This window comes from Belonocnema kinseyi, chromosome 5, assembly GCF_010883055.1.
Source record: "Belonocnema kinseyi isolate 2016_QV_RU_SX_M_011 chromosome 5, B_treatae_v1, whole genome shotgun sequence".
NCBI classification, from domain to species: Eukaryota; Metazoa; Arthropoda; class Insecta; order Hymenoptera; family Cynipidae; genus Belonocnema; species Belonocnema kinseyi.
The window spans coordinates 90,577,715-90,603,461 of NC_046661.1; the positions used below are offsets into that span (position 1 = coordinate 90,577,715).

The 25,747-nt window shown below is 24.2% G+C and overlaps 1 protein-coding gene across 1 annotated transcript in view; it reads left to right on the forward strand.

The window, feature by feature from the left end:
* The window catches only part of LOC117173100 (synaptic vesicle glycoprotein 2C-like), a 66,449-nt gene extending 49,641 nt beyond the window's left edge, over nucleotides 1–16,808 (forward strand). The window contains exons 9-12 of the mRNA XM_033361485.1: nucleotides 2,510–2,624; nucleotides 2,725–2,884; nucleotides 6,337–6,464; nucleotides 16,449–16,808. Of these exons, the coding sequence (XP_033217376.1) occupies nucleotides 2,510–2,624; nucleotides 2,725–2,884; nucleotides 6,337–6,464; nucleotides 16,449–16,510 (465 nt within the window). The 3' untranslated portion in view covers nucleotides 16,511–16,808. The remainder of the gene's footprint in view (nucleotides 1–2,509; nucleotides 2,625–2,724; nucleotides 2,885–6,336; nucleotides 6,465–16,448) is intronic.
* Nucleotides 16,809–25,747: the final 8,939 nt, after the last annotated feature.

The following is a 25,747-nucleotide window of genomic DNA, read 5'->3' on the forward strand; positions in this document are numbered from 1 at the left end:
TGCAGAAAAATTAGTTTTTTCAACGTCAGTCCTTTCAGTTGAAAAGTTCATGACACTTTCAGCAACATTCGTAAATAATTGATCAGTTTTATGATTTTTTTTTAACAAATTTAATAAACAAACGCATAGATAAGGCTTTTGTCAGAAGAAAAATTCGTTTTTTTTTTGACAACTTTTTTAATTGGAAACTTAATGACAATTTTAAGAATAATTAATAATTTATTGATCAATTTTACGAGTATGATTTTTTAAAAGAATTTAAATAAACAAATGCATTATTGGGGCATCTGTTGACGAAATTATTTTTTTCAATGACAGACTTATATCATTAGGATTTTCCTAGTAAGTTTAGTCAAATTCACGATTAGTTGATCAATTTTCTGATTTTTTTTAAACCTTTTTTTTAGATCAGTCTTTTTAATTAGGAACATGATGATAATTTCATTACCACTCATACTTATTTGATAAATTTGTATGATGTTCTAAACAAATTGAATAAAACATATTCAATAAGGCTGCAGCTTCAAGATAAGGCATTTGTTTATTAAATGTGTTTTTAAACAATTATAAAATTTAACAATTGATTATGAATTATGTTGAAATTTTAATGTTCTTCCCCATTAAAAAGACTGTCGCAGAAAAAAAAGAATTTTTTCGTCGTAAGATGCCCTGAAAATGTATTTATCTATTAAAATTATTTTAAAAAGTGATGAAATTAATCAATAAATTATGCAGATAGTTCCTAATTACATTAAATGGCATAGAAAAAAATTGATGTCGAAAATTGCCTTATTAAAGCATTTCTTTATTAAATTTGTTTATATTATCAACAATAATATTCTAAAAAAAATTCTTCATCATTATATTGTGTTTATCAAAATTTCTTGCAATATAACTTGAAAACGTTCAATTATGGAAAATTAAAAAAAAGACATAATTTCAACAAATAATTTGTTTGTAAACATTTTTTTGTTAACTATATAATATTGTCCGCTAGGATAAGTAAGAATTTATTCAAAATTTCACATAGAACTCAACATTTTTCTAATTATCCGATACATTTATATTTATTTATATTTATTAATGTGTTAAAAAATTATCATTTACAAGCTGTGTGTGGTAACTCAACGGACAATATAGCACGTCGGGTTGTCGGGCATAACTCTTAATTTCTAATTTCCTTAAAAATAAATAAATATATACTTATTTAAATAATTATAGAAAAAATTGCATTTTTATGGCTTCAAAATATTTGGTTTTCAGTTCAATTTGAAATTGTCTAATTTTGAATGCTTTTGATTAGCGTTGTTTTAACCTGGATGCCTTTAATTTAAAACATGTTTAACTTTTCATTTTTTTCTGTTCACACGCAGCCAGTTTAAAATCATAAATTTAAAAAATTCAATCAAACAGAAGCAATTTTTTTCAGATTAATGTGTTTTCAATTTAAAATTATTTTGTTTTAAAAAAGTACACAAAAATTATAACACTATTGAATTTTGCGTGGTTGAAGTTTAAAATAATTTCCATTTTATTTGTAATTCATACAATTCCGAATAATTAAATAAATTTCAAATTGTTTAAATATAAAAGTTTATTAGTTCATAATTTTACATATTTTCTTCATGAAAATTTTTAATTAAAAAAAATAAATTTTTTAAAAACATTTCCAAGTTAAAATTGTTAATATCGAAAGTATTTTAATTCATTTTTTAATTTTTTTATTATTTCTGCGGTTTTAATTCAATTTTAATTAAAATTTTTTTCTTAGAAAAAGAAGTTTGAAATCGTGCGAAAGTAAAGGTTTCAAAGTTAAAATTATGACTTTTGTCATGTTTGTCGTTTTAAATTGTTTCAAGTGGAATTCAGAAAATTAAATTGCTTAATTTAATATTTTTGCATTAGAGCTCATAAAAATATCATTAATCAAAGTTGCATTATTTAATTTAAATAAAAACTTGAATAGGTCAGATATTCATGCCCTTTTTTATTTAAAAGAAATTTCCAAAATTTCAGCAAAATATATTCGTTCTTCTAATTACAAGGCCGCCGAAAATAATAACATGTAATAATTGGTCACGCGAAAGACTTTGACATGCCTTTAATATTTTTATTCTTAGAACTTATTCGAAATTTGTATTATTATAATTTAAAAAAAAAATTATTATTTCATAATTATTTTATAATTATTTTTTATTATTTATAATTATTATTCAAACGAACCTAAATTTAACTGGTTAATTTTTAAATGGTGGAATTCTCAACAATAGATGTTTTTTAAATTGTTCGATAGTAAAAGCTGTAAAGTTAACATTGTCAAATTTTTATTGTTCTTTGCAATTTTTTATTTTTAAAATTCAAAAATCAAAATTATTTAATTTTGATGATTAACGTTTATAGATTATTCGCATAAGCACGATCATATAATATTTTTAAATCTTAAATTGTAAATAAAAATGCAGAATTAATTTGATTAAATTAATAATTATAAATTATATGTCTGTTTTAGAGTATTGTAAATTCGACAGTTTATATCAATTCTATCGTAATTGCTCTGACGGGAGTCATAGGATATTCCGTAGCAACTAGCTTAATCACATTAGTTGGAAAAAGAAAATTAATGGGTAAGTTCTTAATTTATTCGAACCATTTTTGGTTCGCAAAATGTATTATGTATTATTATTGTTAAATCAAAAACGGCTAATATATAAATAATTTTTCAAGTTTTCTGCTTCGCGGCTGGAGGATCCTGTTGCGGAATTTTGTATTGGGCGGAAGATTCTAATGGAATTTTGGGAATATCTTCCGTTTTTGTGGCGTTATCAAGTATAGGAGGAGCCACTGTAACGATAGTCATCGTTGACAGTTTTCCAACTTGTCTGAGGTATTGACAATAATTATTATTAAATAAAATTATCAGGAATATATTATAAAACATTGCATCTCCTCCTCCTGATCCTCCCCCTTCTCCTCCTCCTTCTCCTCCTTCTCCTCCTTCTTTTTCTCCTTCTCCTCCTCCCGAAATTATTTTCTCTGCAACTCATGTCTAGAGGAATTGAGAAAACTAATTAAAAATTTTTAAATAAAAGAAAAAGCACTAAGGAACGTTTCTATAATACGAAATGTTTCGAAATACAAAAAAAATTTAACATACGTATTTTTTTTGTAATTACAAAAATGTAGATCTTTATCAATGTTTTTTAGTGGTTTTTACTTAAGTTCCCAAGCTTCGATATCTTAATTCGTGTGGACGCAAGGTGCGAAAAAATATCAGTGAAGAAGATATCGCATGAGTGCAACATGGCCTTAATCCAAAATAAAAAAATTCTAAAGAATTCTGAATTAAATTCGGAGAACTCTCGAAAGAATTCTAATACAATTTTTTCAATATTTTGTAAAATTATGATCCTCCTTCTTTTCCTTATCAACCTCCTCCTCCTCCTCCTCCTTATCCTTCTGGTTATACTCTTCATCAAACTCCTCCTCATCCTCCTTCTTCTCTTCTCCTCGTAACAATCTTTACGCTAAATTTTACTTCCAGAGGGAATTAGATAGCGAGTTGAAAATTTTAGAAATGAAGAAAAGCATTAAGGAATGTTTACATGTTCCTTAATTTTTGAAAAAGTTCAAAATTACCCAAGTATATAATCTTTTGTAATTACAACAATTTAGGTCTAAACAAACGTTTCTTACTATTTTTTACTTAAGGTCCCAAATATCGATATCCTAATTCGGAAAAGTGCATCATGACCTTCATCTAAGACAGTGAAATTCGAAAGAATTCTGAATTGAATTCGAAGAACTACCAAAGGGATTTTAATTGAAAATAATTTAATATGTTCTAAAATTGGAATGCTTCTCATCCTCCTTACCTTATCCTCCTCCTTATCCTTCCCCTCCTCCTCCTCCTCCTCTTTTTCTCTTTTTCCTCCTCCTCGTGACATTATTTACGCTACATCTCACGACCAGAGGAATTCAGATAGCGAGTTGAAAAATTTAGAAATAAAACAGAAGCTCTAAGGAATTTTTATATGGTCTTTATTTTTTTTAATTCAAAAGGAATTCAAAGAAAATCGGAGATGCTATAATATATTATAACGGACGTCCCTGAACCTTAAAATACACCCACAATATTAATTTAGCAACATTTTTTTTTATTATTCCACAAACGAAGATTTCGGGGACGTCCATTAGCATGTTTGCTATCACTTGAAGAAAATGTCTCTATTATTGTAGGAAAAGAGCCAAGGTAATCTAACACTGGTAAAATCGATACAATTTGCGAAGTATCACACACATTAATCACCGTTAAAATTTTTTTTGCAATCAACCCACAAACAAAGAGTTTTGAAACGTTCGTTAGCATGTTTGCCATCATTTTCCAAATTTTAAAGACAGAATCTTTATTATTGTAGGAAAAAAGCTGAGAGAACCTAATACTGGTAAAGTTGATAGTAAAGAAGAAATCTGTTAATAGCAATATGGCCTTGAGCTAAAATAACGAAATTCTAAAATTTCTGAGTTGAATTCGGAGAACTCTCCAAAGCATTATAATTGAAAAGTATTCAATATTTTGAAAAAATTGAATCCTCCTTATCTTCCTCGTCATCCACCTCCTCGTCGTCCTCCTCCTCCTTGTCCTCCATAACCTTATCATCCCCCTCATCCTACTTTTTCCCTCTTGCTCGTGACATTCTTTACCAGTGGCGTAAGTATCTTTGAGAAGGTCCTGTATCGAAAATTTGTGGCCGGCCCCTTTGTTAGAAAAAAAACTTTATTCATTTATTCTTATTTGGGGGCCCCCGGACCTCGGGGACCCCGTATCATTGATTAGGCTGAAACGATGGTAGCTACGCCCCTGTTGTTTACGCTACATCTCACGTTCAGAGGAATTTAGATAGCGAGTTGAAAAATTTAGAAATAAAGAAAAGCACTAGGATGTGTTTATATGGTCCTTAGTGTTTGGAAGTTCAACAGGAATTGCCAAAAATAAATCTTTTTTGGGGGTAATTACTACAATTTAGGTCTATACAATTTTTTCTCAGTATTTTTCATTCAAGTTCCAAAATTTCGATATCTTAATTCGTGTGGACGTAAGTTGTGCAAAAATTTCAGTGAAGTAGAAATCGGGTGATTACAAAATTCGAAATAATTCTGAATTGAAATTGGAGAACTCTCAAAAGGATTTTAATTTAAAAGTTATTACTATTTTGCGAAATTGGAATCGTCCTCCTCCTCCTCCTCCTCCTCCTCCTCCTCCTCCTCCTCCTCCTCCTCCTCCTTCTCCTCTTCATCCTCCATCTCCTCTTCATCCTCCATCTCATCCTCCTTTTTCCCTCCTCCTCCTTTTTCCCTCCTCCTCCTCATAACATTCTTTACGCTACATCTCACGTCCAGAGGAATTTAGTGAACGAGCTAAATAATTTAGAAGTAAAAAAAGCTAGGAAATTCAGAAGGAATAGCCCAAAAAAATATATTTTTTTTTGTAATTACAACAATTTAGGTCTATAAAAACGTTTCTTAGTATGTTCATCTTAAGTTCCCAAACTTTAATATCTTAATTCCTGTAGACGTAAGTTGCGCAAAAATATCAGTGAAGTAGAAATTGGGTAAGTACACAATTCGTAAGAATTCTGAATTGAATGAAGGTAACTCTGGAAAGGATTCTAATCGGAAAGTATTCAATATGTTCTGAAATTGAAATCCTTATCCTCATATTCTTTTTCCCTTCTTCTCCTCTTCCTTTTTCCCATCTCCTCCCGAAATTATTTTCGCAATATCTCACGTCTAGAGGAATTGAGATAGCAAGTTAAAACATTTATAAATAAAAAAAAGAACTAAGAAACTTTGTTATGCTCCTTAATTGTTTTAAATACAAAAAAAAGTTTTCAAATATAATTTTTTATGTAATTACAACGTAGATAGTAAGTACAACAATGCCTTAATAAAAAATAAAGAAATTCGAAAGAATTCTGAGTTGAATCCGGAGAACTCTCAAATGGATTCTAATTGAAAAGTATTCGATATTTTGTGAAATTGGAATCCTCCTCCTCCTCCTCCTCCTCCTCCTCCTCCTCCTCTTCTTCTTCTTCTTCATCCTCAACTTCAACCTCATCCTCCTTTTTCCCTCCTCCTTCTTCTTATCCTCCTCATCATCCTCATTATTCTTTTCCTCGCCCCTCTTTTTTTCAGATCCGCTTTCTGCCTGATATTTTGTAAAATTAAAATCATACTGCAATCAAATAATATTGTAAAAAAATTATTTTGACATATTATAAATAATATTTAAAAAATTAAATAACAGTTCAATATTGTGATGAACATTTATTTTTTCAGAACAATGGCAGTTAGTGTGACAATGATGATGGGTCGAGTCGGAGCGGTTGTGGGGAATATATTGTTTCCTGTTCTATTTGGCCTTGGCTGTTTAGGACCTTTCATCATGATTGGGCTTGCTTGTCTAAGTATGAAAAATTCCTTTTATTTTTATGATTTAATTTAATAAATTTATAATTTAACCTCATAGGCCCATTACAAAAAGGTAGAGAATTTTTTTAAGCCGTTTTTGTCATTCAGTTGCTTTTGCATCCACAGGGTGGCCGCAGTTCAGGAATAGTCAGAAAATAAAAATTAATGGCAAAAGTCAGGGGATTTCTATTAAAATCAATTTGATTTTAAAGGCATTTAACACTTATCTGATTCCTACTTTACCCACATTTTTTGGAACATAGCAAGTTCACGCAATATGAGATATCGAGATGAAATTTTCGAAAAATGAAAATTAGGAACTAAGGAAAATTAATGCACTAATAAATTTTTACAACTAAAAAATTTGTTAAATAATTTTTAAAAAATGGTAGAATGACAAGTACATAGAAGTTCCTAATTCTTTTTTTTTAATTTCCCAAAATTTATGTTTGATATTTCATATCGTGTGGAAACCCATAGGTAAACCACTATTAAATTTAGGTTCTACACATATTTTTGAGTTTCATTTTTTAAAGTATTTGAAAAAATTTCGAATCATTTTCAAGAAGTTAAAAAACTTTCAAGGGATTTCCAAGGATTTTACATATTTTAGGGTGTTTTAAAATATTCTCAAATTTTCAACAAATTTTCAAGGGCTTTCCAGAATTTCGAGTGTTTAAAAAAGCTTATAATGTGATTTCAAAGAATTAAAAATATTTAAGTGTACATCAGAAGATTCCAAAGAATATTTAACATATTGAAATAATTTGAAGTGGTTCAAAGGATTTGAAAATGGTCTTTTTAAAATATCTACGGAATTTTAAATTAATTTTTATAATTTAACAGGATTTCAAGAAATTTTAAAAGGTTTCACGGGATTTTAATTATTTTAAAGAATTCTAAAAGATTCCAAGGGATTGTTAGATGAATTTAATAATTTAATAGGTCTTCAAGGGATTCAAAATAATTTAGGGGATTTGAAAATTCTAAAAGATTCCAAGGAATTTTTAGATGATTTAAATAATTTAATAGGATTTCAAGAGATTTGAAATATTTTAGAGGATTTTTGATGATTTCTAAGTATTTTTAATTAATTTGAATATTTTAAAGGTATTTTAAAGGATTTTAAATATTTTAGTGTATATTAAATTATTCCGAGGAATATTAACAGGTTTAAATAATTTGAAGTGATCCAAAGAATTTTAAATATTTTAAGGTATTTTTAAAACTTCTAAGAAAGTGCAAATTGGTTTTATGATTAAATAGGATTTCAAAGGATTTGAAATATTTTAGGCAATTTAAAAATAGTTCAAGTAATTTGGAATATTTTATGGAATTTTAAAAGTTTTCAAGGACCTTCTAATGTTTTAGAGAATTCTTAAAGATTCCATGGAATTTCTGGATCATTTTAATCATTTAATAGGATTTCAAGGGATTTCAAATATTTTAGGGGATTTTTGATGATTTCAAGGTATTTTTAATTAATTTGAATATTTTAAAGCTATTTCAAAGAATTTTAAATATTTTAGTGTATATTAAATTATTCCAAGGAATATTATCAGATTTAAATAATTTGAAGTGATCCAAAGAATTTAAAATAGTATAAGGTATTTTTAAAACTTCTAAGGAATTTCAAATTGGTTTTAATAATTAAATAGGACTTCAAAGGATTTGAAATATTTTAGGGAATTTTAAAAGGTTTCAAGGGACTTTTAATATTTTTAAGATTTCTAAAAGATTCCATGGAATTTTTAAATCATTTTAATAATTTAATAGGATTTCAAGGGATTTGAAATCATTTAGGTGATTTTGAATGCTTTCAAGGTATTTTAAATTAATTTTAGAATTTTAAAGGTATTTCAAAGGATTTTAAATATTCGAGTGTATATTAAATTATTCCAAGGAATATTAACAGATTTAAATAATTCGAAGTGATCCAAAGAATATTAAAGATTTTAAGGTATTTTTAAAACTTTTAAGGAATTTCCAATTGGTTTTAATAATTAAATATGATTTCAAAGGATTTGAAATATTTTAGGAAATTTTAAAATATTTCAAGTGATTTGAAATATTTTAGGGAATTTGAAAAGGTTTCAAGGGATTTGTAATATTTTAGGATATTCTAAACGATTCCAAGGAATTTTTAGATCATTTTAATAATTTAATAGGATTTTGTGGGATTTCAAATATTTTAGGGGATTTTAGATGATATTTATTTATTTTTAAGGCATTTTTCAAACTTCTATGAAATATTGATTTGATTTTAATAATTTAATAGGATTTCAAATAAATTTAAAATATTTCGGGGATTTTAAAAGATTTCATGGGATTTAAAATATTTTAGGGAAGTTTAAAAAGTTTCAAGGGGTTTCTAATATCTTAGGAAATTCTAAAAGATTCCAAGGAATTTTTAGATGATTTCATTAATTTAATAGCATTTCAAGTGATTTGAAATAATTTAGAGGATTATAGAAGATTTCAAGGTATTTTTAATTAATTTGAATATCTTAAGGGCATTTCAAAGGATTTGGAATATTTTAGTGTCTATCTAAATATTCCATGGAATAATAACAGATTTAAATAGTTTAAAGTGACGCAAAGAATTTTAAAGATTTTTAGGTATTTTTAAAACTTCCAAAGGATTTTAATTTGATTCTAATAATGTAATAATAGGCATTGAAGGGTTTCGAAACATGGCAGGGAATTTTAAAAGATTCCAAAGAATTTTTAGATGATTTTAATCATTTAATATGATTTCAAGGAATTTGAAATATTTTAGGGAATACAAAAAGATTTCAAGGGATTTTTAATATTTTAGGGAATTCTAAAAAATTCCAAGGAATTTTCAGATCATTTTAATAATTAAATAGAATTTCAAGGGATTTGAAACATTTTAGGGTATTTTAAAAGATTTCAAGGGATTAAAAATATTTTAGAGAATTTTAAAAGGTTAGAGAATTTAGGTTTAGAGAATTTGAGAGAATTCTAAAAGATTCCAAGGAATTTTTAGATGATTTAAATAATTTAAGGGGATTTTAAGGGATTTGAAATATTTTAGGGGATTTTAAAAAATTTCAAAAGATTTGAAATATTTTAGGGAATTTTAGAAAGTTTGAAGGGTTTTCTAATATCTTAGGAAATTCTAAAAGATTCCCAGGAATTTTCAGATGATTTATTTAATTAAATAGCATTTCAATGGATTTGCAATAATTTGGGAGATTTTAAAAGATTTTAAGGTATTTTTAATTAATTTTAATATTTTAAAGGAATTTCAAAGGATTTGCAATATTTTAGGGAATTTTAAAAGGTTAGAGAATTTAGGTTTAGAGAATTTTAGAGAATTCTACAAGATTCCAAGGAATTTTTAGATGATTTAAATAATTTAAGGGGATTTTAAGGGATTTGAAATATTTTAGGGGATTTTAAAAGATTTCAAAAGATTTGAAATATTTTAGGGAATTTTAAAAACTTTCAAGGGATTTGAAATATTTTATGGAATTTTAAAAGGTAGGGGAATTTAGGTTTAGAGAATTTGAGAGAATTCTAAAAGATTCCAAGGAATTTTTAGATGTTTTAAATAATTTAAGGGTATCTTAAGGGATTTGAAATATTTTAGGGGATTTAGAAAGATTTCAAAAGATTTGAAATATTTTAGGGAGTTTTAAAAAGTTTCAAGGGTTTTCTAATATCTAGGAAATTCTAAAAGGTTCCCAGGAATTTTCAGATAATTTAATTAATTAAATAGCACTTCAATGAATTTGCAATAATTTAGGAGATTTTAGAAGATTTTAAGGTATTTTTAATTAATTTAAATATTTTAAAGAAATTTCGAAGGATTTGAAATATTTTATGAAATTTTAAAAGGTCAGAGAATTTAGGTTTAGAGAATTTTAGAGAATTCTAAAAGATTCCAAGGAATTTTTAGATGATTTAAATAATTTAAGGGTATTTCAAGGGATTTGAAATATTTTAGGGGATTTAAAAAAATTTCAAAAGATTTGAAATATTTTAGGGAATTTTAAAAAGTTTCAAGGGTTTTCTAATATCTTAGGAAATTCTAGAAGATTCCCAGGAATTTTCAGATGATTTAATTAATTAAATAGAATTTCAATAAATTTGAAATAATTTAAGGGATTTTAGAAGATCGCAAGGTATTTTTAATTAATTTGAATATTTTAAAGGCATTTCAAAAGATTTGGAATATTGTAGTATCTATCAAAATATTCCATAGAATAATAACAGATTTAAATAGTTTAAAGTGATCCAAAGAATTGTGATGATTCTAAATTATTTTTAAAACATCTAAGGAATGTTAAATTAATTTTAATAATTTAATAGGATTTCAAGGGATTTTAAATATTTTCAGAAATTTTCCCCAATTTCAAGGGGTTTTAAACATTTTAGGGAATTTAAAAGGTTTTAAGGGATTTGTAATATTTTAGGGAATTCTTAAAGGTTCCAAGGAATTTTCAGATGATTTTAATAATTTAATAGGTCTTAAAGGGATTTGAAATAGTTTTAGCGAAAATTAAAAGATTTTAAGGTATTTTAAATTAATTTAAATAATTTAAAGGTATTTCAAAGGATTTGAAATATTTTAGGATATTTTGAAATATTTCAAGAAATTTTCAACTGATTTCAGTAATATAATGTGATTTCAAAGGATTCGAAATTTTTGGGGGAATTTCAAAGAATTCCGAGAGATTGGTGATTGATTTTAATAATTTGAAGGGTTTTCAAAGTATGTTATATAGCTTAAAGTATTTTGAAAGATTCCAAGACATTTTAAAAAGATTTGAAGAATTTTTAATTGATTTTAATAATTTGAAGGGCCTTGAATTATTTTAGAGAGTTTGGAATAATTCCAAGTTATTTGCAAGAGCTTTAAAAAATTATAAGTATTGCAAAATATTTCAAAGTATTTTATGGATTTTAAAGAATTTAAACAATTTTCATGTGGTTATTTTATAAAATTTCCTTTCATTTTTTGCTATTTTTCAGACATATTAAGGAATTTCAAAGGATTTAAAATATGTTGGACTATTTATCAGGGATATTAAAGGAATTAAAAATATTTTCGGGAATTTTAAAAGGCTTCAAGAGATTTGTAATATTTCAGGGAATTTAAAGGATATCAAGGAATTCTGAAAAATTTCAAGGAATTTCTTATTGACTTTAATAATTTAATAAGATTTCAAGGAATATAAATATTTTAGGGAACTTTAAAGGTTTAGAGGTATTTTTAATTATTTTGAGTAATTTAAAAGTATTTTAAATGATTTGAAATATTTTAGTATATTTTTAAAGATTCCAAAGAATTTTTAACTGATTTAAATAATTTAATGGGATGTCAAAGGACTTGACATATCAGAGAGAATTTTCAAGAATTCCAAGGTATTTTTCAGAGTTTTTAAAAGTTTCAAGAGGTTGCAAAATATTTCCAAGGATTTTATTGATTTTAAGAAATTAAAAAATATTCAGTAATTTTATAGGATTTATTTTTATGGGAATTTTATAGGAATTTTTAAAGCGATTTTAGTAATTCAGTAGAAATATGAAGGATTTGAAATATTTGAGAAAATTTAAAAAGATTCCAAGGTTTTTTGATTATTTTCAATAATTTTAATGGGTTTTAAAGGATTTGATATATTTTAGGATTTTTTTAATATTCTAAGATATTCTTAGTTGATTTTGAAAGATTCATAGCATTTTCAACAGTCTTAAAAACTTTAAAGGGACTTGAAATATTTTAGGAAACCTTAGAAGATGTCAAGAGATTTTAAATATTTTAGGGAATTAAACAAAATTCCAAAGAATTATTGATTGATTTTAATCATTCGAATGGATTTAAAATATTTAAGAGTATTTAAAAAAACGCCAAGGTATTTTTAATTGATTTTAAGGAATTCCAAAGGATTTGAAATATTTTAGGATATTTAAAAAGATTCTAAGGCATTGTTGAGACATTAAAAAAATCTCATTATTTTTAAGGTTTTTCATCATTTTAAGGAATTAACCCAATTTTTATGTGGTTTTATAGAATTTTCTAACCTTTTTCAAGCATTTCAGTTACTTGAAAAGATTTTTAACTTTCTCAAGTTATTTTAATAAATTTTTTTGGATTTCTGGAAATATCGTATTTCATAGCTCTTCTAATGCGATTAGATTTTATAATATTTTAATTTATTTAGCAAAAATTATTTACAAGAAATAATGCATATTTTAGAGTTTTAAAGATGTAAAGGCATTTTAAAATACTTTTTTAAATTGATTTGAAATCACCCTGAATTCTTATTAACTTATCCTGTATTCTACTAAATTCTTTTAGATTCTTTGGAGTTTTTTAGTTGTTTTGATTTTTTTTCAATTTGCTGAATTTTTGTAATTCATTTCACATTTTTTAATTTGCTTAAATTCTCTTAAATTCACTCACTTATATTTAATTCAATAGATATTTAAAAATTTTGTTAAAAATTTGTTTAACTCATATTTAACTTTTATAACCCTACCTAGGATTCTTTGACATTAAATCAAGTTCTTTTGAATCCCTTTGAATTTTATTAGACTCATTTCAAACTTACTGAATTCAATTACTTATTTTGTTTTTTCAATTGACTTGAATTTTTATGAATTTTATCAAATTGGTTCCATTCTTCTTAAATTATTCTAAATTTCTCTACAATTTTCCTGAAATGAATGAAATTTTTTTAGAATTGTTTAAAATCATTGAAATTTTTAGAATTTAACTTACATTATTTTTAGGTCGGATTGTGATCAATTCTATCGTATTCTTTAGAATTCTTTTAAATTCAATTTAAAGTTGTTTTTAAACATTTAAATTTACACTATTAAGATACATTATTCACTTTTAATCACTTTTTAAAATAAAAAATTTATAAATTTGTATGTATATTTATACTACTCATGAAAAATTATATTCAAAATTTTACAAGATTTGAATTTTGGCCTTTAATTATTAATGGTCAGGGAGAATGAAGAATTAGTTCAAGAAAAATCAAGAAATTTTGAAAATGTTGTATTGTGACGACCCAGCTCCTAATTTTTCACTTTATTCCTTTTAATATTACACTTTTGATAATACACCGAACTCCCGATATAAGAACCTCCGATTTACGGCGTTCGCAGAACTGATGAAAATAACTCGTAGCTGGCAATTCTTAACCGATTTTTATTTTTTTTAAAGCAAAATTCAGAATTAAATTTTCAAGAGATTTATATAGCCTTATTTTCGATTTTTTTGTTTAAACTTTAATGTTAATGCGAGTGAAGAAAAAAATCTATGTTTTCGTTTTTATTGTTTATGTTCGTGAAATTTTTTGTTTTATGATTAACATTGCCAGACTTCATGCACGGGGGTGGTTGAAAACAAAAAAAATGAAATTGTTAATTTAATTATTATAAACAAATGAATTTGACAAATAGTCTACAATATGGATTATTCGTTTTGAAAGTAAATTTTTGCGTAAAAATTATTTAATTTCACCGATGTTTTTTTATAAATTTTATAAACAAATAATATGAATAAATGCTCAATGTGGATATTTCAAGGCCGAAATAAATCGCTTTTTTCTCTGAACTTTCGTCAAACTATATCGCTAGTTATGTTTAGTAATATAAAATTATCATCCGATATTTTAAAACAATTTTATACATAAATTATATAAACAAATGCCTAGTACAGATATTTAAAGGCAGAAGGAAATCGTTTTTTCTCTAAATTTTCTTCAAATTATGTCTACAGAGATGTGTAATAATGAAAAATTATCAAACAATATTTTTATAGATTTTATAAACAAATTATGTAAACAAATGCCCAGTGTGGACATTTAAAGGCAGAAAGAAATCTTTTTTTTTCTGAAATTTGCTCAGATTATGTTGCCAGTGATGTCGAGTGATAGGAAATTATTATCTGAAATTTTTCATTAATTTCATAAACAAATTATATAAACAAATGGTCAGTGTTGACATTTAAAGGCAGAAAGTAATTCTTTTTTCCCCTAATTCTCTAAAATTATGTCTTCAGCAATGTTTATTGAAGAAAAATTATCATACAATATTTTTAAAGATTTTAAAAACAAATTATATAAATAAATGCTCAATGTGGATATTTTAAGGCAGAAATAAATTGCTTTTTTCTCTGAAATTTCGTCAAATTATATCACTAATGATGTTGAGTAATAATAATAAACATCCGATATTTTTCAATAATTTTATAAACAAATTATATAAACAAATACCTTGTACAGATATATAAAGGCAGAAAGAAATATTTTTTTCTCTAAATTTTTCTCAAAGTATGTTTCCAGTGATGTTAAATATTAAAAAATTATCAAACGATATTTTTATAGATTTTATTAACAAATTATATAAACAAATGTCTAGTGTGGATATTTAAAAGCAGAAAGAAATCTTTTTTTCTCTGAAATTTTCTCAGATTATGTTGCCAGTGATGTTGAGGGATGGGAAATTATTATCTGAAATTTTTCATTAATTTGATAAACAAATTATATAAACAAATGGTCAGTGTTGACTTTTAAGGGCAGAAAGAAATTCAGTTTTCTCACAATTTTCCTTAAGTTATGTTTTCAGCAATGTTTAATGATGAAAAATTATCATACAATATTTTTAAAAAATTTATAAACAAATTATATAAATAAATGCTCAATGTGAATATTTTAAGGCAGACATAAATCACTTTTTTCTCTGAAACTTCGTCAAATTATATCGCAAGTGATGTTCAGTAAAAGAAAATTATCATCCTATATTTTTCAATAATTTTACAAACAAATTATATAAACAAATTATGTAAATAAATGCCTAGTATATACATTTAAAGGCAGAAAGAAATATTTTTTTTTAAATTTCATCAGATTATTTCGCCAGTGATGTTTAGTGATCAAAAATTATCATCAGATATTTTATATTAATTTTATAAACAAATTATATAAGCAAATGCCCAGTATTAATATTTACAGGTAGAAAGAAATTCTTTTTTCCCTTAATTTTCGTTGAATGATGTTCCAAGAGCAGTTTAATGATGGAAAATTATCATCTGATACTTTTTATTAATTTTATAAACAAATTATACAATCGAAATTAAAATTGGTCATTGAGAGGTCAAAAAAATTTATGTTTTTTTTTTCTCCTAATTTTTTCTCAAATGATGTCACCAGTAATGTGCCCTTGTGTCGCATCTACTACTGAAATTTTCCTTTGATTTACATTTGTTAAAAAAAAATTTGTTCACAAAATTAATGAAAAAATATGAAATTACGAAATTTCATGAACAAACATCATGCATCTTTTGGCGAATATTATATTTACAGGAAGGGCGGATGACCTGAAATGACCTTTTAATGTGCAGACTAGGCATTTGTTTATAAAGTTAATAAATAATATCGGTTGGCAAATTTTTATTATCGAGTATTATTTTTAGATGAATACAAGTAATTTTAACGCACAAATTTACTTTGCAAACTAAGAACCCATAATGTAGACTATTTGTTAAATGAATTTATTTATAACCATTGACTTAACAATGTCATTTTTTCTTTTAACTACCACCGTGCATAAAGTCTGTTAATAATGATCATAGAAAATTTCTTTACGAAGATAAACAAATATATTTAATTTTTCTTCACTCCTTACATTAACATAAAAGTTGAAACAAACAAAAAATAAGAATTGCCAGCTGCAAGTTATTTTGAACCTCGTTTTATAAATCCATCCCACTGTGGGCTAAAGGAGAGCATGCGTTTAGTAAAGCGTGACAAAAATCTTAAAAACTGCACTCTCGCCGCATTAGTTGCATCATATTGCGTCATGCGCCCAAATCCAACACAAATGATTCCCCTGATTCAAGATCAAGGCCAGTGGAAGCCATGGTCTAAACCGTTCTTATATCGGGAGTTGAGTGTATATTAATTAGTTATGTATAATTAAATTTTTTTCTCTTGCAGCATGTGCCGTTTTGACGTTGCTTTTACCCAGAAAAGAGAAGCCGGCTTTGTTAGAACCGTAAACATTACAGCGAGACTGATACTGAACTGTATGTAGATTAGGATGGCTCGAAAAAAAAATTATGGAAATTAAAATTGAAACTATATAGAAAAATTCATTATGATCCTAAAGACGTATAACTAATTTGGTGTCGATTGATGGAAACAAAATGTGCTTTAATAAATTGTTATGTCTACAGATTTGACATTTTCGTGTGTGCTAATTTTTTTTTCATAGGTCTTAAAAGTCTTTTCAATTTTTTTCAGCTTTTTTATTAACTATTTTTAAAAAATTGGGAAGGTTAAAACATCTAGAAATATTTTTAAAAAAACTGACACCCGAAAATATCAAATCTGTAAAAATGAAAAATGTTTAACGCACTTTTTTATTCAGTTGCAATTTTTTTTTCATAATTGATTTTTTTCGACACACCTTAATGTAGATTATCGACTTTAAAAAACATTAATAACTCATTTACACCTATATATTTACAAATATATACACATCTGCTCGATCAAAAAATGTATACTTTTTGTAAAAATATTTCACAAAAAGTGTATCAGTAATAAGCAGTCATCATATTTAGTTACAATTGAATGTGTATTGTAAATAATTGTTTTGTTACGTCAATTAGTGAAAATTTATTTCATATTTTTATGTACATGTATATATACGCTGAAAGCACTCAAACGTCATTATACAAATATAATATTATCTGAAATCTATACAACAAAATACGAATAGCACGTCGAAAATTTAGATTTTCTCATTTCTTTTGTCATTTTTTCAATTTTTGAAAAAAATAAGATATTGTAAATAGAAGAGAATTATTGTGTGTTTTTGTATTTATTTAATCTGTAATTTTAAGGTAAAATTTGTATAGATTTATTATAGACTGCTTCTTCGGAATCTTAAGCTGCCCTTTTGATTATTCTAGGTAGCGAACTTTCCTAAGAATTAATTTTTCTTTTAGGGTCCTAACTGTTATTTTTAAAATGACAAGATTGATATGTTAAAGATATTATTAAAATTCACTAATTTAGATTATGATTTGTAAAAGAAAAAAAATAATTGATTATGGCGTAATTTATGTGAGTATTGTTATTTCTTTAGTGAAATAAAACATTTTTATAACGCAGAGTGCAGAATTTTTTATTGGTTTTTCCTTACCTTTTATTTTTTATAAACATTTTGTTAATTAAGTGGATCTTCCTGAAAGGATTTAAAATATTATAAGGAATTTGGAAAAACTTCAAGGAATTCCTAATTGTTTTTGATTGATTTTAATATTAATGTTAGTCAGTTGTTCCTATAGCGAAAAAGTTAAAAAAAGCTCAAAATTCCAGAAAAAATCCGCAACTTTCTACCATTCTTCTAAAAGAAAATAATTCTAAAAAATAATAAATTGCTTAAATAATTATTTTTGGTAACTTTTATAGATTATTATCCCGTTAAGTAAAAATTGGACAAGTTAAAAATTTAAGGAAAAACCGCAACTATCTAGCATTACTACAAGGGAATATAGTCATGATAAATAATTATTTATTTAATTAATTAGATTTGGTAATTTTTTATCAATTATTGTCTCTTTCTATGTAAAAAGGTAACAAAAAGTGGAAAATTAAAAAAAAAACGCAACTATCTAGCGCAGAAGATTTTAGAGAAAACCCGAACTTTGTAGCATAATTCAAATAAAATAATATTAACAATAATGGTAAGTAGTTTAAACAATTATTTTTGTTAGTCTTAATCAATTATTACCTCAATCTAATTAAAAAATCGACATAAAGCTTAAAGTTTAAAAAAAACAGCGGCTTTCTAACTCTATTCTAAGATACAATTTTCTGTAAACAATAACAATTTGTTTAAACAAGTTTTCTTGTTAAATTTGAATAATTATTACCTTCGTCTAAAGGAAAAGTGGAAGAAAAGCAGAAAATTTCAAAAAAATCGTGACATTCAAACAATATTCTAAGAGAAAATATCCATAAATAATAATAATTTGTTCAAACAATTGTTCCTATAAAATTGTATTTATTATTACCTTGATCTAAATGAAAAGTGGACGAAAAGAAAAAAATTTCAGAAAAAACTGCGACATTCTAATAATATTCTAGGAGAAAATTGCTACCAATAATAATAATAACAATAATAATAAGTTTAAAATTAATAAAATTTTAATAATTTGTTCACAAAATTTCTTTTTGTTAAATTTAATTAACTGTTCTCTAAGGGAAAAGTGGACATAAAGTAGAAAATTTCAGAGAAAACTGAAAATTTATATTATTATTCAAAAAGAATATTGTTAAAAATAATAATAATTTTTTCAGATAATTATTTTTGTTAAATTAAATTATTATTATTATCACACCTTAATTGTAAAGTGGACAAAAATTAGAAAATATTAAATACTGCATTTTTTAATATTACTTTGAGAGAATAATGAGATAAATAGTAATAAATAGTTTAAACAATCATTTCTGTTAAATGTATTTGATTATTGCCTCAATCCAACTGGAAAGTTGCAAACAAGTTTAAAAATGAGGAAAAATTGCGTTTTTCTAACTCCATTTTAAGATAAAATTGGTATAAACAATAATAATTTGTTTAAACAATTTCTTTTATTGAAATTTAATTAATTATTACCTCCTTCAATAGTAAAGCCTGGACAAGAAGTAATATATTTCAAGAAAACCTCAAGTTTCTAGCACTATTCAAAGAGAGTATTATTAAAAATAATAATACATTGTATAAACAATTATTTTTGTCAATATGAAACTATTATTTTCTCACCCCAATTGAAAAGTGGGCCAAAGTTAGAAAATTTTAGAAAAAAAAACAATTTATTTAGCATTAGACTTAGAGAATATTGTTATAAATAATAATAAATAGTTTAAACAATCATTTCGGTTCAATTTGAATAAGTATTGCCTCGCTCTAACTGTAAAGTTGTAACAAAGTTGAAAAATTTGGAAAAACCGCGACTTTCAACCTTTATTCAGAAAGAAAATTGTTCCAAATAATAATTGCTTTAAACAATTTTTGCTGTTAAATTTCATTAATTATCACCACCCTATAGTAAAACCTGGACGAAAAGTTTCATATTTCAGAAAAAGCTGCAATTTTCTTGTACCAATAAAAAAAGTGTTATCAAAAATAATAATAAATTGTTGAAATAATTATTTTTGTGAATTTGAACAAATTGTTACCTAACCCTAATTGAAAAAAAGGATAAAAACTAGAACATTTGAGAAAAACGTCAACTTTCTAGCATGATTCAAAGAGAGTATTATTAAGAATAATAATAAATTGTTTAATAAATTATTTTTGTTATTTTGAAATTATTATTGTCTGAATCCAATTGAAAAGTGGATGAAAATGAGAAAATTTCAGAAAAAACCGCAAATTCTTAGCATTATTCTTACAGAGTATTCTTATAAATAATAGTAAATAGTTTAAACAATCATTTCTGTTAAATTTAAATTATTATTGCCTTGCTATGAACAATAATAAATTCTTTCATTTATTAAAAAAAGGGAAATCCTATCAAAATAAAAAAATCTGCCTACAAAAAATAATTTAAAGTTTTTTCTATCGAACGAAGCCGTTAAATAATTTATACGATTTATAAATTATTGAATTACTTGTTAGTAGTTTTTAAAAAAATTGTCATAAGTCAAGCTCATTTGGATTAAAATTGTTTTATTTTAATATAAATATATTCGCGGCTAGTGGCTCATTATCAACAGAGTACTCAGCCAAAAGCTTTGAAATATTCATGAATGGCGCCACAAATGGAGATTTTGTATTTTTAAAAATACCGCTGATACCGCCGAAAACAGTGCAGCCAACATTGAAATAATATCTCCTAGCAAGAGAAGCAAACAAAATATATAAAAATAAAAAATTGAAGTAATTTTTGTAATTTATTTTATGAAATGATTGTTTTACATTCTTAACTTTCATGAAATTAATCTTTTTTTTTTTTTATATTGTGGGGATCAGAAATAGTTCAGTTAACATTTCAGTAAATAAATTCTTAATTATCGAAATAAATAGAGATGAGATGAATATACTAAATTGTTTTTTATGTATGCACCGCTCTTTAAAATTTTAATTACTGTGATATTTAAATTGTTTACATAAAGCTTTTCTTAACTTAATTTATAAACTGTTAATTTCACATTTAAAAAATCATAGTGATATTTTTGTGATATGTGAGGCAAGAATTTGAATTGAATTCTAAGAAATATTGATTAAATATTACAATAATATTATGAGGTATACTTTGTGATGTGAATATTAAACATTAAATTTAATGCAAATTTTCAAATGTAAAATTAAAAATGTTAAATGCAAAATAAAAAATATTTTGAAACATTTCATTCATCTCATCATGCCAAATTATTAAATACATGCTAGTATTATAATTTAACAAAAATGTAATTTTCATCCGATTCCTACCTTACCGGCAATAATTTCCATCAAACAACAACTCACGCTCAAACGAAATGAGAAAGCGAGTAGAAAATTTTGGAAATTAAAGAAGCACTAAGGTAAATTTTTTTGTCCTAAATTTCTGGAAATTCAGAAAAGAATTTTTTGAAGTTTTTTTTATTATCATGCTAATGCGAACAAAAATTTCGATAAAATAGGAACCGGGTAAGTATTAAATTGCCTAATGCTATAATGAAAATTGTAAAAGAAGAAAATTTAAATGAATTCTGGGTGGTTTTAGAGTAATTACATTTTTAACTTTCTTTAATATTAATTTTTTATTATGTGAAAAGATAGATTGCAATTCAGATTATGATTTACATTACATATTTATATTATTACTAAATAAATGAATTATTAAATGAAAAAATTAAAATTAACCTTATATAAGTCATAAATTTGAAAAATAATAAACCAAACGAAGTGAATTTTAACTAAAATTATTAATCTCTAACCAAAAGTTTATTTTTTTACCATTATAGTTCAATTTCAAACCAAAAAAGACGAATTTTCATCAAAATACGTGAATCAGATGAATCAATTATTTCTTACTAATACGTTGGTAAATTTTCCTGATTTATTACTTACTTATTATTTATTTATTTCTTACTTAATGTTTATTTATTAAAGTAACAATTATTAGATTCATTATTTTATTTATTAAACAGGCGTATTTTCAAGAAAAATTAATTTTTTACCAAAAAGTGAATTTCTAATTAAATTATTTCATTTTCAATGAAATAGATGAATCTGCTACCAAGAAGAATAATTTGCTACCAAAAAAGACAAACTTTCAACAATTAAGTTACATTTTCGACCATCCGGATACTTTTAAAAATAATGTGATGAATCTTCGACAAAAATAGTTAAATTTTTAGACAAAACAAAATTATTTTGAACTCAAAAAACGGATTTTTAACAAAAACAAATTTAAAAAATGAATTTTTAACGATGTAGTTGAATGTTTAACCAAGCAGTTAATTTTTCCAACAAGAAAGATGAATTAACGAGAAAAAAAGTTAAATATGTAACTAGAAAAGATAAGTTTAACTAAATAGTTTCATTAACAAAAAATGGATCAGTCAAATTTGTAGTTAAAAAAAATTAATTAATTAAAAGGTTGAATATTTAAGAAAACTATAAAACCGGATGCATACAAGAATTTTCAACCAAAAAAGTTACATTTTTAACCAAAAATAAAATTATTGAATTTTTAGTTTAAAATCCCAAATTTTTAACAACAACAAAACAAATAATTTTCCAGCATTTGAATTCAAGCAAAAAATACCAATATTTGACAAAGTAGTTGAATCATCGACCAAAATGATGAATTTTTAAACAAGATTAATTTTTTTCGCAATTAGATGTATTCCATAAAAGTTTATCTATATTTTAATCTTTTAATGAAAATAATTTATAACTGCTTTTTATATTATATATTGAATAAATAACTATTGACTGATTGTTTTTTTTCAAAAAACTGAACACAAATTGTTTTCAATTGTCACATACATTGATTATTTGCATTAATGTTATGTAATTCAATATTGGCTATTATTTCTATAATAAAATTAATTTTTTGTTCAAAATATATTCATTAAGTCATTTTTGCTAATAATTGTGGTGTTGGAAAATGAGGATCTAAATTCAATTTTCAAAATTTTATGTACATACATTTCAATAAAAATAATTCTTAAATGATTTTTATGTTCTGTACTCATTAATTAATTATTAATAGATTCTGTTAAAATTGATATTTTCTAGAACCAGTTAAAAGCTTTAAATTATTTTAATTTTGAATAAAAACAATTGTTTAATGCTTTTTCTGTTTTAAAATGATTGAATATTTAATAAATAATACTGTTAAAACTTAAATTTTCTGGAATCGTTTCAAGAGAAATAAAAATATTCAGAATTTAAAGTTTAAATTAAAAAAAAAAAATATGTCAAATTAAAAATAATTTGATTTTTTTAATGAAAATACTTGCTTGCGGCTTTTTATGTTGTGAACTATTTAATTAATATTTAGCAGATTAATTTTGACCACAATATTGAATTCCGTAAAGATTCAATTACAGTTGTGTTAAATTAAGTAATATAAATTGATTATTTACTTTCAGAGTATGTGATTCAATATTAGCTATTACTTGTACATTAAAAGTTTTTTTAGAATACCTCTATTACAATTATATAATTTTCATGATGTCTGTAAAGTCAAGTGAGTCTGAATTCAATTTTTTTAATTATAAGTAAATAAGTTTAATTTTGTTGAAATTCGTGATAAAGGTTAATACTAAATTAAATATATAGAAACTCATATTAAAATTTATAGAAAATATAATGTAAACATTATTAGAATGTTTTAATGAAAATGATTATTTAATGCTTTTTATGTTGTGAACTGAATAACTAATTATTAATTGATTCTACTAAAACAGATATTGCGAAAAAAATTTTGTATGCTTTAGTGAAAATGACAGTTAAATGCTTCTCATATTGTGAAATAATTAATTAATTATTGGCAGATATCCTTGGGACATCCCGCCGATATCTCATGCTGTTAGGGTTAATTTTCTACCAAACTGTTGAATTTTTAAGCCAAATAGACGATTTTTCTAAAAAAAAAAAATGAATTTTAGAATTTACAAATAAATTCTGAACGAATCATGCAATAGATAATATTACTTTCAACAAGAAATATTGTAATTTTTAATTAAATTTTGGCAAATCTAAATTTTACATTTTGAAATATAAACATTTTTATTTTTAATTTTAAAAAAATGTGTAATATTAAAATTGTCAAATTTGAAATTTCAAATTCTTAATGTAAAATTTTGATTGTAGAATTGGCAATGTAAACTAAAAAAAACTTAAGATCTAAAATGTGAAATTTATAATTTTAAGTCTAAAATGTATAATTTAAATCGTAAAATGAAATATCTAAAATGTAAAATCTATTATTAAAATCTAGAGTCTAAAATCTAAAATGTAACATGAACAATTTTAAATGCAAAAATCAAATTTTTAAATGTAATTTCTTTCATTCTTATGTAAAATAAATTATGAAAATCTAAAGCCTGAAATCTAAAATGTAAAATGTACCATTTTAAATGTAAAATTCAAATTTTAAATTTAATTTGTTCATTTTTATTGTTCAATCTAAATTGTAAAATCTAAAATCGATCATTTGAAATATAAAATTTTTATCTAAAATAAACGATGTAAAATTTGTCATTTCATTGAAGTCTGAAATATAAAGTGTTTAATGTAAAATATCGATTGTTAAATTTAAATCATAAAATGAAAAATGTAAAATCTTAAAGTATGAATGCACAATTTTAATTTTAAAATGAACATTAGCAATGTAGAATCTAAAATGTAAAATGTAAAATATGAGATGTGAAATGAAAAGTGTAAAATGAAGAAGTGTTAATTTAAAACTTAAAACTTAAAATTTCAAATGTAAAATTTAAACCTTAGCCATGCTGGAATCAGATTGACTCCAGTGAGAAACATTGTTATTACAAAAAAGCTAATTAATATTTTCGCTTGCATATTTTTTAGGGTGATCTTCAGTGGTTACTTTATTAATTAACGATTTAGGTTAAGGCGGAGGTCGATCAAATCAATTGTCGAATCAAAAAATTCAATCTAAAATTTTGAATTTATAATGTAAAATATTAATTGAAAAAAAACAACGCAAAATTCAAAAATTGTAATGTAAAATCAAACATGTGAAATCCATAATTTAAAATCCAAAATTTTAAGTGTAAATTGTAAAATGTAAAATTTGACATTCAAATTTTAAAATATAAAATTAGAAATACAAATTTTAAAATGTAAAATTTGAAATTTGAAATGTACAATTTAAATTGTCAGATGAAAAATTTAAAATGTAGAATCTATCATTTAGAATATAAAATCTGGAATCTAAAATGTCAAATATCAAATTTCGAGCGTAAAATGTAAATTTGTAAATTCGAAATGTCAAATTTAAGTTGTAGAATGAAAAATATAAAATCTGAAATGGAGAATTTAAAACGTGGGAGGAAAAGTTTAAAATGGAAAATTTAACATGAAAAACGCTAAATGTAAAATTTAAATTGTGAAATGTAACATTTTCAATTTTTAATGTTTAATTTGAATCGCAAAATAAGAAATCTAAAATGTAAAATCTATCATTTAAAACCTAAAATGTAAAATCTAAAATTAAAATGATAAAACATGGAACGAAAAGTGTAAAATGTAACATGGAAAACTCTAAATGTAATATTGAAATTCTAAAATGTAAAATTTCAATTTGTAAATATAAAATTTACATTCTAAAAATAAAAATGTACCATTTGAAATTATAAATGTAATTTTTAAATGTTAAAATGAAAAATATGAAATATAAAACTTTAAATGACAAGTGTAAAATGAAAAATTTAACATGAAATACTATAAATGTAAAATGAAAATTGCAAAATGTGAAACTGTATATTTAAAATGTAAAATTTAAATTGCAAAATGTCCAATTTAAAATGTAAATTGTTAATTTTAAAATAACCAATTCAAAATGTAAAATGTTAATTTTAAAATATAAGATGTTAATTTTTAAATATGAAATTAAAATTGTAAAATCTGAAACGTGAAGTGGAAAATGTTAAATTTTTAAATATTTCTTCTAAATTTTCCAATTTCCAGGGAATTTTCAAATTCCCCATGAAATTGGTGGACCTGCTTGAGCAGAGAACTAGTGACCGAGTTATTGGAGACAGTA